Genomic DNA, 14,433 nt, shown 5'->3' with positions numbered 1-14,433 from the left:
ATGGCACTCGATTTCGCAACGTGTATGACTTTCACAAAAATGGACTGTTAGTAAGCTTTTCAGTTTTTTAGCCATTCCAGTGGGAATGAAAAAATTTATTTTAAAGCTCTTAGTGTGCCAAAGGTACCTTCGCGGTTCTTTGACGGTGAGCTAACAGACAGTGCAATCCAACTTTTTTTCGGGGAGCATCGAAGTAAGAATTATCGAGATATTGATTCTTAGTTTTTCAGTCTTTCTGAGATTAGATTTTGGTCTCTCAGTGGAATATAATAGAGTATTTATTGAATGAAGGTCACCTTCAATTGATAATGAGTTAGTCTTTTTCTGAGGTGGCAAACAACTGAAAAACTGGCCAGAAGAACACGCGAAGTTGCCTCATAGCTTTAATTTCTTCTGTCTTTACCCAAATGACAACATCTTCAAATTAGGACCCATTCATTCTATGTTTATTAAAATCAATGATGTCAGCCGCTATAAAATTATGAGCTGGCATAAGACAAAGTGGTTATTTTGTGGTTCTGGACGTAGTATAGACATGAATCTATACTACGTCCATAACTATAACCGATTCTTCTAGAACTATAACTTCTATAACCGAAATAATATACTACGTATATTATTTCGGTTATAGAAAAACTAGTAGCATTATTTGGAGGGAAGTGCAGCAAGGTTGGGTGGGGGGGGGGGGTTGCACCTGTTTTAACAAACAGACCCGAGCTTCAAATTTTAAAGACGCTACGGTATTGACATTAGTAATAAGCAAGCTGCTATTCTATGCTTTTAATCCATTTGTGAACTGTAAACCATGGAGCGAAGCACAGCTAAATTTTTAATGGCCTATAGTTCTTGTTATTAAATAAGTAGCAGTTATCATTAAGGTTTTGAAGCCCTGGGAAGATATTTCATCAAAATTATTCGCCTTCTTATTACTGTGACATTTTTGAAGTTAATTGCCATTTATAATTAAGAGCTGATTAAAACGTGAAGATATGACATGGCCACCACGAAAGGTTTGGAACTCTACAAACCTTATTACTGTGAGTGGACTAAGAGACCAAACATTTTCCTTTTCATCAGCAGTGTGCAGTCACAATGACTGCAGGACGGGTTCGAATCCAGGAGGTATGATTTTTCATCCCCCCCCCCCCCCCAGACAGGCAAATCACTGGAGAATACACGTAATTAATAGACATAATACACAATCATCCTATCCTTAGCTGCTTCCTATACTATATTCCAAACAAACATTTTTAATTTCCACCAGGTTTCTAGTTAAACATAATACACTCGTCTCCGCAACCTTAGTTACTTTGGCTTAACCACTCTCCAATAAGCAACGTGGTGGTCTCGCACCTTGCCATGAAAATATATCACCAAAAAGCTTCAACAAACATCGGTGACACAGTGGTATTCAATCTCATAACCTATATTTTGCTGGTGGCAAATTTGGCACCTTATCAACTCAATCACCCAAACCACGGGTTTGGCATCAACTTTCTCATGTTTGGACTCCTTGTGCAGCGGACTCTTGTCTAGTGAGTCAAAGCTTAAGTGTCCATTAGACATTATCTTGTAGTTTAACTTCAGTCCCTAATGAAGACATTTTAACTCTCCTTGACACCACACAGTTTAGCGATATTATGATGGTTTAATAAAAGGAAGTAAAAATGTTTATTATGTCTGTTAAATCTGGGAAACGACTGGTAACAAACACTTCATGTACATGCTCCTGAAAAACAATCTAAATGCGCTTTTTTTTTCCTGTAAAAATTCCTATACTACTCGCCAATTACTGATACCTTTCTGCATCTTAACCTAATCCAGTAGGCAAAAAGAAAGGAGTCGTATGTAATAAAAATCTCTTAACGAGTTTCATCATCTAGTCGATACTACGTGGCATCCTGGAGCTTCTTATTTTAAAAAAAAAATAATAATAATTTTCTTTCAGGCACTTAAATTGTATTTTATTTTCTCAAAGCTCACACATCACCGAGATTTAGATTACGCTGTAACATATCGTTTATACAATGTTTGCGAAGTATGAGGGGGAAAAGGGAAAAAAAAGTAATGTGTTTGTTCAACTTAAGTATTTTGTTTTATTTGGATTCATAAGTTTAAAAAAAAAAAAAAAAAACTTTGTTGCTATGACCACCTGCGCTCCATTACTCGAAGAGGATCTAGTGATTGATGGGCAGCAATTAGTCCACTGATAGCGTCTTTATAGACTGGCCTCGCTCTAACCTGATGAATGGTTGTAGTGCAGAGAGTAGTTGACAGGGCGGCTGCGCCAATCAGGTCATCCCCGTTGGCATCCTATGGCAAGAGGACCAAGATCCGTGCGGATGGACAGAGTGGACAAATTGTTGCGATATCGCGACCAGTGATTACGTGGCGAAGGCGGAAAGAAGAAAAAAAAAGAAGGGGAGGGAGTTAAGATCGGAGTTAAGTTGGGGCTACTGTGTACAGCCGTTCGACCATCATACGACAGAAGAGTGCTTGTTACTAGGTCTAGGAAATGCCATACGTCATCCAGGACCTTCTGCATGTCCACTGTCGACAGCCCTGCTCGCCTTATCACTAACCCTAATCCTTGAAATAAATCAACCTTCAACGCTAGTTAGAGTACTTGTCTCATGTGCCGACCTGTCTTCTTTGTTCTCTGAAGGTTCGATTGTCGCTTGCAACGGTCTATGCCTCATCAATTGTCACTAGCGGTTTCATTCTGGAACGTCCTTTTCTCTCAGTTAGTTGTTTTTAGAAAAACGCTCCCATGATATGATAATATACGATTTATTGCATTTCGAAAGCATTTTCCTTCCTCCCTGTGGGACTCGTTATTCATCGTTTCCAACCAGATGCTGGCTGGAAACGATGAAAAAATAAAATACACAAAGATTACATTTAATATTTTATTAACTTATTTAAGCACAATGTTCAAAAAAGTCACTACCTGTTAATAAAGAACTGTGTTCCTTACAAATAACAAGAAACTTTCGCAACGTTCAGATATAAATATATAAATTTCCTAAGCCAATACCCATTAAAGCAGAGTTAGAAACTTAATGGAAATGGCTACTAGAACAGAGCAAGGTGCATGTTACCATTAATATTCGGACTTCATGAACAGAAATTTAAAGATAGATGCGGTAGACATGTGAAAAATAGTACGTCTCGCTATTCAATCTGGACCGAAATTGAAATCATAGATTTATATGTTAAAAGGCATCAGTAATCTGTATCGTATTCTTATATGATGTTACGTAATAGGAAAAAATATCATTTAAGTCATTCCTAACTCTTTTTATCCCTTCAATTAAAATGCCAAAGTGTAATAAAAATGTGCGCACATTTAGGCTGTAAGTTAAATATTTATAATCGGATTGCACACTTGATTTTCATCTGTATTTTAATAATTCTTTTCCACTTTTTATTAAACCACCTGTACAATCCAGCTTTTAGAGTTCACGCAAAGACTTTGCATCTAGCTGTGTTCGTAAGAAGAAAGAGGAAAAATTTCGGTTAATTACTCGTCGGATTGACCTTCACGTAAAACATAAATTTCAGGTCGGTTTAGAAACGACAGAGCATTACTCTCTAGTTCAGAATTAAATCGGAGGAGAAAAATAATAACGAAATGAACCTTCTCCTCCGGCTGCACGGTCGGATACGTGATGCAGGTCAGAAAAATGCCCTCGGGAGCTGATTATTTGAGGTGAATATCCAGCTGCTGTCATCGGAGAAGATGGATCTTCCATCATGGAACCACGGTACGCACATGTTCGTCACACACACACAACCAACACGCAGTCTTCTTGACGTCTCACCAAGGTGAAAATGCCTCAGTTTCTGGTATAAATTTTAAGAACTAACAGTCAAATCAGATTACCCCCTTACGTTGTTATATTTCCATGCTCGCATTAGTCAAATTTATTTTATCGTTTATGTTGTAAACCTTCAAGATGCTATTTTTTTTTTGTCTCGAAGAGAACTCTATGTGCGAAGCACACCTGAGATCTCACCTTTTAGGATTCCAAATAAAAGAATCTCATTTTGGCAATTAATTTCCATTCGAGACGTTATGCAACATAAACCAGAGAATAGAAAAATGCAATTAATGTATTCTATAAATTGTAATTAATTATTTAAAATCCATTGTGTTTTTTTAAAAAAAAAATTCTTAAACTTGAGAATTTACTGACTATTTCATGCTGATTTTGTTAATTTAACTTTTAACTGGTAACTTTTTTTTTTTGCAATGCCTATACGAATACTAAATTGCTCTGGTATACCCAGAGGGGGAAATACCCCCGCCACACACACACACACACGCACAACTCGACCGACATTTCTGAAAGAAAAAATATCATCTGAGTGGGATAGTAATTCCTCGTTTCTTGTGTCTCTGCAGCACATCCTCGATCTCCACCAGTATTCCTCCTTTGGTTGGATAGATCTGAGTTCAAGTCCCGTCTGAGACACGGGTACCCTTCATATGGACTTTTCAATTGAAGATTGGGTAACCGGTTCTCATATGAAAACGGCAGAGTTTTACATCCACAAATTAAGCAAATCAGACGGGTTGTACTCAGTTAACAAACAATGTGCTAACCTCATAGCCTTAATTGCTTACATCGTAATTTTAGTCAAACTAAACCGTGCGGTTTCTCTTGTTGTTATTATTATTATTATAGCGAAATTGAGATAATCAGATGTTATACTAAGAACTTCTGAGATTAAACTCTTCAAGATTTGTTCTTTCTATATATACACGTTTCCAACGTTTTCTGAGGCACTTCCGTAATATATTCAGAAAGATTGCGTAACGTACCGTTCGGCTAGAAAAATCAAACGGCTTATTACGACGTTTTATAAAAACTTCGACTGGCAATGAGAGGTAGCCAATCTCATACGGCGATAATATTTATCTCCTTCAAAAACAATCAGCCAGAGAATACACTGCGTGTATTCTCTGGCTGATTGTTATGTCTGAGGCAATTAATCTTTATGGGACTTGTTATATCCTCAATTAGGTTTATGAACGCCTTTTAAGAATGTCTTAGATTCTTACATAAACCTTAGCACACTCCCACTTGTCTTCACAAAATGCCACAATGAGATATGGTTTGTTTATGCAAGTACAAATCGCCCAATCGTACAGTGTGGTTTAGTGGAGAAATCAAATGAGTATCTCTACTTTCTGATGCACTGACTTGTTTAGGTTTTGGACTATCTTTTGTAATGCATTAAAGGAAGTTGAAAGATTTTCAGTTACTGTAGTATACCAAAAATTAGAGTGTGCAAGCTCGTGATGAGAACAAAAACCATGTCTCATTGTGGCATTTTGTGAAGACAAGTGGGAGTGTGCTAAGGTTTATGTACTAATCTAAGGCATTCTCAAAAGGCGTTCATAAACCTAATTGGTGATATAACATGTCCCATAAAGATTAATTGCCTCAGACATAACAGATCATGGTCTGTCTGTGACTGCGTGTATTCTCTGGCTGATTGTTTTTGAAGGAGATAAATATTATCGCCGTATGAGATTGGCTATCTCTCATTGCCAGTCGAAGTTTTTATAAAACGTCGTAATAAGCCGTTTGATTTTTCCAGCCCAACAGTACGTTACGTAATCCTTCTGAATATATTACGGTTCACATTGTTTGCCAAGCATAATATTCTTTCAAATTAGAAAACAGACCGTGTATAATGACTTCTTTTCCTGAGATGAAAATTCCAATTGCATTCATGTTATAACATTTAGACGAAAGTCTGAGTTTTTATGAACATGTAGGAAAATACATTTTTATTTTAGTTACTTTTGGATTCTGTTAATTGGAGAAAAACTAATGTCAAATCAAAATCATAAGTTGTATACTTCATGTTTACAATGTAGCGATTCTAATTAATCAGATATTTTCTTGGCACTGGCCTAATCTCTTGGGGGGGGGAGAGAACTGCTATTTCCTGAATGTTAGAAGAAGGTCTGAGGAGAAAATTCGATATTAATAACTTCGTAGAAGGCGAAAAGATAATAATTGAGTTCATTCAAAGATATCGTGAGAACATTTTTAACCGAATAAATTTGCCCTAAAATTTCACTGGATGCCGAGGTTAAAAATCGGTCATCAAAATTAAGACCCTTTCCGAAATATATTTTTCGTTCCTTCTTACACTGCTTATTTATGTTTGGACATCAGTCAGGATGCTCTTTCCTGCAAAGGTCATTTTCACCCCTATTCGTCATCCGTAGCCGTTTGGTTTACCCCTCGATATCTAAATGGTGCGGTTTTCTTGTTAAAGAAAGTACTTATATCTGTGCTCCAGTGGCCGTAATTTAGATGCCTAACTTTACAAGGACTGCAAACGTCTGTACATTAAGTGACTATAGAACACATAAAAGTTAAGTGTGTGTGATCCAATAACATAATGCTTGACAACCGAACCTTATTGCCTACAGCATTGTATTGATCTGTGCCCACACCGAGAGAGAGAGAGACAGTGCATGGAGATGCGTCAGTGGGAAGAGAAAACGCTATGTCCATGGTGAAACGGCTTCACAAGTTGAAAGATCCTCCTGCAATGCGTCAGTGTGGCACTGTCTGGTTGTGTTGCACCCCTTTGCATCCGATTCTAATTAGCGCCGGGAATCTGTCACCCCATTAACACACCATTAGTCGGTGGCACAGCCTTTGAAACTTAGCACGAAGGTTGAAATCCGAACTAGTAATAATATGCATACGCGCACTACCTTCGCCTGTAGCCTCGTTTTTAAATTGTGAGTTACTTCTCTCACTGGCCTGCTAAGGGATGTTTAGTAACGGAGTTTGCATTAGCTCGCGTATGCATAGACGTCAGTGCATCGTTAGCTCAGGACTCACATAAAAATCCTTATACATTTCTTCAGAAGAATGGAATGGAGCACCGAGTGTAGGGACGTGTCATTAAAAGGATACTTTTCAACACCTGTCGCCGGCCTTTAGCCCGTTATCGAAGGCGTTCAATAATTAGCAAACAATGGAGACACGACGGACTCCGCGAGTCGTAACGACAACGCCTTAAATCTGTCATGTCGGCCGTTGTTGCGGAGACTGCTGGGAGGCGGCCTCCTGTAGGCGAACGTCTCTCACGCCGCTCGTAAACACATAAAACGGATCTGAAACGTGCTTTATGGAGCTTTTATGGCACTCCGGAGTTCTCCAAACTCCGGACTTCCCCACCTGCCGAGAATCCGACACTCGAAACAGTGCGCCGCCCCGCTAACCCCGTTAAAATTTGTATTCTCCCGTAGAATCGTTACGGCCCTGATGGCATCCGACAGAACTGGACCAGAATTGGTTGTTGCAGTTTCTTCATAGCCTTCGAAGTGCTGTCTGTAGTGACCGTCCACTTCATAACCTTACAATGTGCTGCATTTAGACGATCGTACTCTTCTCTGTAGATAGATTCCGAAGTTGTGTCCATGTCATCGGTCTCGAACATTCTTTTGAGTATGTCTTGCGTACACCGAAGTGAATTCACTCTCCTCATTACGCCACTGGAAGTCTGTTTCGACTTATCGGGTCACTCATAGCTATTGCTGGAAATGTTCTTAAGAGTCATTTTGTTTTAAATGCATTGTGATGGATCTTCTCCCCAGATTGTTTACTTTTAGTACCAAATCCGTTTCTCTGAGCTGTTTTTAAAATGTGCCCATCTATGTCTGAGGATGAATAAAAACTGACGTCTTTGCACTTCCGAAAGGGAATAGACAGACATCTTTTTGAAAATCTTTTAGCAGTCAGTTGCTTTGTAACCTTCACTATAGCCTGAAGTTGATTTTATTTCTGCAGCGTGCTAGACGAAATTACTGCAAACATCTGATGCCATTCACCTGAAAGTAAATTAACTGATCTCATATGGAACGTGGAAGCCGTTTTCGTTTGTGACACGTTGAGTTTTCATTCCAGAATGGCAACAAACCAATCAGGAAATATGAACAATTTACTGACACAGTATGCATGTCTTTTAAGTCCTGTGGGAAATTTTTTTAGGAGGAATTGTGGAATTAAAAATCCAAGTTTCTTCCCGTATTAAAAACCAACGTATTGGCACCAAAAGTCGTTTGTCTCGAGAACTGGCTGGGAATAAAGGTAGAAAAACGTTCCTCTAGTCAGTGACTAAAATTGAACTCTCTCTCTCTCTCTCTCCCCCTCCCTCCCTCCCTCCTGTCGGTCTGTCATCATGGAAATTAGCACAGGATACGCAAACCTTAGATGTCGCCATCAATGTATCTACATCCAGTTTCATAAAAATCACCCCTTTTAACCTCGCAAATAATATAATTTCAATAGAAATTCAAAAGTCCTTAAATTATCAAGGTAATCATTTGAACATTCTTAGATTAAAATTATTCCTAAGTCTGTGGTCCGAAGTTTTCACTGACTGATCTTAGATATGATTTCATATGTGAAACTGAGGTTGCGTTGCTCCCCCCCCCACTGTACCTAACATCTTCCGAACAAAGAATGAATTACCGTGCACTGATTTACAAGTTCGATTCTGATGGACAATAGATTGACCTTAACTTGCTCATTCAACTGTACTGTAAATAAGTATTCGAACGATTAAAGAATCACACTTGAAGCCTGTGCAAATTGTAAATGATCCCGAGTACAAAATTTCATTAAAATATGACCAGTCAGAGCAATTTTAATAAAATACATTTAGAGACTTCAAATTATGAAATTTAAAAAACAAAATTCATATGTGTAAGAAATTTCATTAATCTTCCCATCTACAACGGCTGTTATTTTGCACGTGGACAAGGTGACTTGTTTTTTTCCTCCTCCCAAAATGGCTGCATTCCTACATTGTCTTTACATGATCACACATAAGTTTAATTCCTCAATTATCACGTTCAGTTATTACGTTGTAGAGTTATATGATCTTTAAATACACATATTGATGTAGCTTAGCGATTTGAGCAAACCTACATTGGCAATACCATTCCAGTGTACCCATTTTAATTCTTAACAAGTACTATCACCATAACTATTATTTTTTCCCCATAGGTGTCTGCATTTTATCCGTTTTGAAGAGCTGCTTCAGTCATTTAAGAGCTACATTATTAGAATGAGAAACCTTAATGGTTCTGATCTACTGATGGCGATGTTCTCTTCAATATGCGCCGATATGACATCACGCTGCCATATGTGTGGCAATTTTGGGTTTAATAACTACACCTGTGTGCCAGCTAGAGTTGGTGTAGCTGGGCTAAGTGGGATTAAATAAGTAATTAAGTGTTTGTATTGCCTTTTCGTTAGTAATGTATACGATGACGGTGATTCTGTTGCACGACCTGGGCAGTTAATGAGCGAACTGCGCTAGCACAGCACATGTGCTTGTGTTTCGGCTATAAAATAAGATATAGTGCAAGTACAGTTTCGTGCAGTAATATTTAGCAAAGCACCCCCTCTCTCGGGTTCTCTTGGGACCTCTTCTCTTTACTAGCGTCAGGTGTCCCTTTTCCACACTAAAACGCATGCGAGACGTGTTTCCCGGTGTGATGCCGTCTGCTCCAATTACAGAGAACATTCCTCATGCTTTCCGCCAGAGTGGGCTTCGGCGTTCCACACTATACGGAGCCAGTTGAAGACCCCCCGCTCATGATGCTGGCTCACAAAAAGATCATCTGTTCAGCGGTGTGCAGCTCTCGGCAGGTCTAAGCAGGGATCCTCCATAAGCCTGATGAAGCACTAATCACATTGCAGGGCTGTGTTTTCTATCTGCCTTGACAGCTCCTCCTGGGCTTCACCAGTTATTGCTGTTCTCATCATCGGGGAAGCTGTCATAAACCCAACCGGTCCGGAACTGCTGCTGCCCCAGCACCTGCAGACACACACTCTGGCCTGCTTCCATTTATCACTCCACTCTTCTGCATCCCACGAAGGAGCTACTTGGTTATCGTTGTTGGACTGGGGAAAAGTCTGTTTTTGTTTTAGTTGCGTGGCCTATTGGTTAAACTTTTACTTCCTTTTTAAATTTTTTTTTTATCATCGATTCCTATCTTTGTTTTTGTACCATATATTATTCATTCTGCTCCAGGGATGCTAGAAGTGCACGTTGTGGTCTTATATATACAAACTTAAATGTTCAGTTAAAATTGTCTGCCTTAAAATAAAGTAGATGCACCACTTGTTTGTGCCATATCTCTATAGCAGGAGCAAAGTGTGTTTCATTTGTCTCTTCGTTGTTTTCTAGTTTATTGCAATAAAATGCACAATTATATACTGCAACTCATAGCAACCATTAATTTCACTCCTGAACAAAACCGAAATTAGTAATCCACATATATGAAAAACTTTTGTATGTGACTTCGTATTTGGTTGTATCACTGTGCAGAGCTGGTTAAAAGTGTAATATTTGTATTAGAAAATAGGGCAGTTTGATTACATTATTGAGTTTGATTATATTCTAAAAATAAAAGTAACATTGGTGGTGATTACATTTGTTCATGATACATGACGTTAGCGGTTTTCACTTCTAGATTTTTCAAGTTCCAGAAAGAAAAAAAAAAAAAGTGACTTCATGTAAGAATATCCTTAATTTAGATTAATTTCATCAAGTGAAATCGTGCATTGAGTCACACTTGGTTAGATAATCTAGAAGCAATTGGAACTGACGAGGAGCCTAAAGCACTTAACGGATATGCTGACCCATGTAGACTCAAACGTATCCTCGGATTGCACTACAAAGAATCCCTTTGCAAATAGTTGATTACATCTCTTCTTGTATAAATTGTAACTATGAAGAGAGACACCTGGTCTACAACGATGTGTCAGAAGCTATGGCATTTAGACATTCTACTTGTCAGAGAATCTAATCCGTGCCAAAAAAAAAAAAAAAACCTTCGACACTACCGGGCAGCTTCGCCGTATCCCGGTTTTGTCGTTAGTGTGAGATAACTGAAACCTAATTTTGTGAGATCAATCAGTCTGGTTCCAAGGGGTCCAATATCGGTGTTCTGCACTGTTATACTACACCCCATCCATGATAGGATCCAACTCTTCGTGTTCCAATATGTTTCTTTGCAGGCCACAGTGCTAACACAGTAACAGCTATTGTGCGTGAATACTGCACACCCAAATACGCGTAAATCGCAAATTGATCCATCATTGCTTCGAATTATGCTCGTGCATACTTCTCTGTTCAACTTACTTGTTTTCTATATGCTGGAACAGATATATTACGCTGTTTCTGATGGAGTGGTTGCATCCCTGCATGAGGAGAGAAGTACATAATACCTAATAAACTGGACACGCAATAAAATACTAAAATTAAGAAATGAATATGTGTCGTGAAATTATTGATTTTACACTAAAGCAGTTGAGTTTCAATAAACCCATTTCCATTATAATTTTAAATAGTTTAAATTATATAATTTACATGTTTCCCTTTGTCTGCAGGCCTGCAACGAGTTCACAACGCACGTGATGAACTTATTACGGGAACAGAGTAGGACGAGACCGATCACGCCAAAGGAGATTGAAAGGATGGTCCAAATCATCCACAAGAAATTTAACTCCATCCAAGTTCAGTTGAAACAGAGTACGTGTGAGGCCGTCATGATACTGCGGTCCAGGTTTCTTGACGCCAGGTGAGTTCAAAGCTTTGTGGACTGATATTAAATTAATTATTTTTAATAGAAATTTGCTAGAAAATTATACGAACTGCTTTTTCTTTCAGTCTTCACTTATTTCTATTAATAACGTAATTTAAGAGTGTTTCAAAATCAACATAAAGTTATAAATTTATATGATAAAGCTTTGACATGTGTCGCCCTTAAATCATGTGAATTTTAGGACTGGATTATAACGATCATAAGAATAATTTATTAATATAGACTAAAAGACTTGAGAGAAGAAGGAAATAAAATAATGAAGTGTCAATATAAAATAATCCACGCCTAGAACATGAATTCTGGGGGGGAACTGCTTTAAAATCCCATTAGCAACATAAACATTAAAATAAAGGCTGGAAAAACAGCCTTTATTTTAACGGAAGCTGAATTAACCGGTCTCGTACGAACCTTACAAGAATTTTTCTTATTGCAAAAACAAACTGGTTGGTGAACAGATGCAAATAATAGGTATAATACACTCACCTCCTTGCCTCAACTCTTGGGGGATCGATTAGTTATGACCGGATTCGTATTATAAGTTTTAATTAACAACAGCTGTTCGGTGATAGTTTAAATCTACTCTCAGTATTTTTTTTTTTTTTTATTTAAGTATTTGTATTGAGCAGTATATTGATAAAGATTTAGCATTTCCTATTTAAGTTAAGGACTTCCTACGTTTCTATATAATATACTAAAAGAATAACACTTTTGGAACCTGTGTTCCGTGTTATGGAACATATAATTTTAATTCGTGCGTGTTTAGGAATTTCAAATTATGCAATACCTGGGCCATAGAAATTGCAAATAGATACACGACCTGCGAAATCTTTTTTTCTCATTCTGTAGTGTTATTTCAATCATAAAAAAGTGGTTTGGATTACTTTGCTGTAATTATTTGGAGAGGACAAAAAAAAGATCATCCTGTTCTTCAAATGCTTTTGTCTCTACCAACGTGAAAGATGGACATCTACATCTTTTCTTTTTCGTGCTACTTGGGAATTGGGACGAGGATTATTAATTGGTCCTAAGACGTTATTAGTTTTATTCTAGATTTCTTATATGTCTGTGTTCTATATTTTGATGATTTGTCTATTTTAATTGTTTCAAAACTTTGAATCGCTTCTAGTTTGAACTCCTATCCTCCAATGGCTTGCCGAAACTGCCTTCTTTCACCCTCCATTCGTTCTTAATGCGATGCTAAGTATTTGAACGAACGTACTGATCTGTCAGTATCATCTTCATACACACCATATCCCACTCGTCACTTGTATTCCATTCGTACAAGGTGTGTGTCAGCGAAGGAACTGTCTGTTAATCTGCCGTGCCAGTAGCTTCTTAGAGTACAAGCGGCATCATCGCTATCACAGTGCCACAACGTGTCAGTACGATGCTACATGAACGTGAACCATTCTTTTAATAGGGTTGTCGTCAACTCCGAACATTCCACGTGAATTTCTGTTTTCTTGAATGCCATCAACTATGAACGTGCCAGGAGAGCAAACGCTGAAATCAGCACGTGGCGCATCATAACTGCACCCCCTTGATGTGACGAGTCACTAGCGCTCGTCGGAATGAAAAGCTGCTCAGAGATGGAGATTTGAGAAATGTTCCAAGTTTACAATGATCCCACCCACTTCCCCTCACTCCACCCTGCATCAAACTCACAAGAGCTCAGGCTGCCTTTACTTGCGAACAAGGCAGCCCGTTAAAAGTACTTAATTAATTGAATCGAGTTCGATAAAATGTTAAAATGCTGTTTTTATTTATATTTTTTGTCCCTAATGCATCTGTAAGGGCTAGTCCATGAATTACATAATTCTCTCTCTTGGAGAATAACTGCATAGGAATCGATTGGAATACATATCATATTTATTTGGTCAAAAGGTGCGCGAGATATGAAAATCGGCAAAAAAAAAAAAAAAAAAAAAAAAAAATCTCTTGTATCGGCGGGCCTGCAAAATTAGTAAAACTAAATATGACATATTTAAGTTATTTTGTTCCGTTTCGCATCCTGTCCGTGTATGCCTTTTTTATTTGTAGAAAATTCTGACTTAGTTCTGATTACGTGGAAATTTTTACTGTCCAGAATTTTACCTTTAATTAAAATTAAAGAAGCAATCCTATTGTCCAAACATACGCCTGCTTACAATCTCTTTACCTACCTACAAAACATCTGCTTATGACAGTTGATCAGTAACTTAGTCAGTCCTTATTGTCATTTGGCCATATAAGTTTCTTCTGAGCACTAATTAATGTAATCGATCGACCCCTAATAACACCATAGACGTTGCTTGTTGTACTCAATGGCTGCTTCCATTTATATATGTAAGTGCGTGTGTATTATTCTTACAATAATATATAAATTATTCATAGAAATTAATTCCTTTTTTTTTTATCCTACTGAGCGTCGAAGTTATTCAGCAGGAAATATATATAAAGAAATACTCCATCTGATATATAATTTTTCAGTAATTGCTAAATGAAGACCTTGAAGTATGCACGTCTTTCGAATACATGTCAGCATCATCCTTTCTGGAGATATAATGGATTTTATTATTATTACGCTAAAGGTAATTCAATTTCTGGATGCAGGAACTGTACGCATGTAAACAAATAAATTTTATTAGGCAGTATGGTATTGTACCTTTTGTGCAATTTATATCACTTTTCCTAAATGATTGGAGGATATATCGCCAGATGAATTCTCACAAACGCTTCGTAGATAAGCACAATTCGGACCTAAATCACAAAATTCAAGTAGACTGTATTTGAAC

General features: G+C 37.8%; 1 protein-coding gene across 4 annotated transcripts in view; it reads left to right on the top strand.

The window, feature by feature from the left end:
* LOC150103913 (homeobox protein extradenticle-like) overlaps positions 1-14,433 on the top strand; it is a 366,269-nt gene that overhangs the window by 320,433 nt on the left and 31,403 nt on the right. For all 4 annotated transcript variants that reach the window (XM_090396591.1, XM_090396592.1, XM_090396594.1 and 1 more), the window contains one exon: positions 11,445-11,635. In XM_090396591.1, coding sequence (XP_090252717.1) covers positions 11,445-11,635 — 191 coding nt within the window. The remainder of the gene's footprint in view (positions 1-11,444; positions 11,636-14,433) is intronic.

The sequence above is a fragment of the Typopeltis vanoorti genome, chromosome 8 (genome assembly GCF_054136105.1).
Source record: "Typopeltis vanoorti isolate ZY-2024b chromosome 8, IOZ_Tvanoo_1.0, whole genome shotgun sequence".
Taxonomy (NCBI): domain Eukaryota; kingdom Metazoa; phylum Arthropoda; class Arachnida; order Uropygi; family Thelyphonidae; genus Typopeltis; species Typopeltis vanoorti.
The sequence above is the reverse complement of the archived record's forward strand: the minus strand, read 5'-3'. Positions and strand labels throughout refer to the sequence as shown.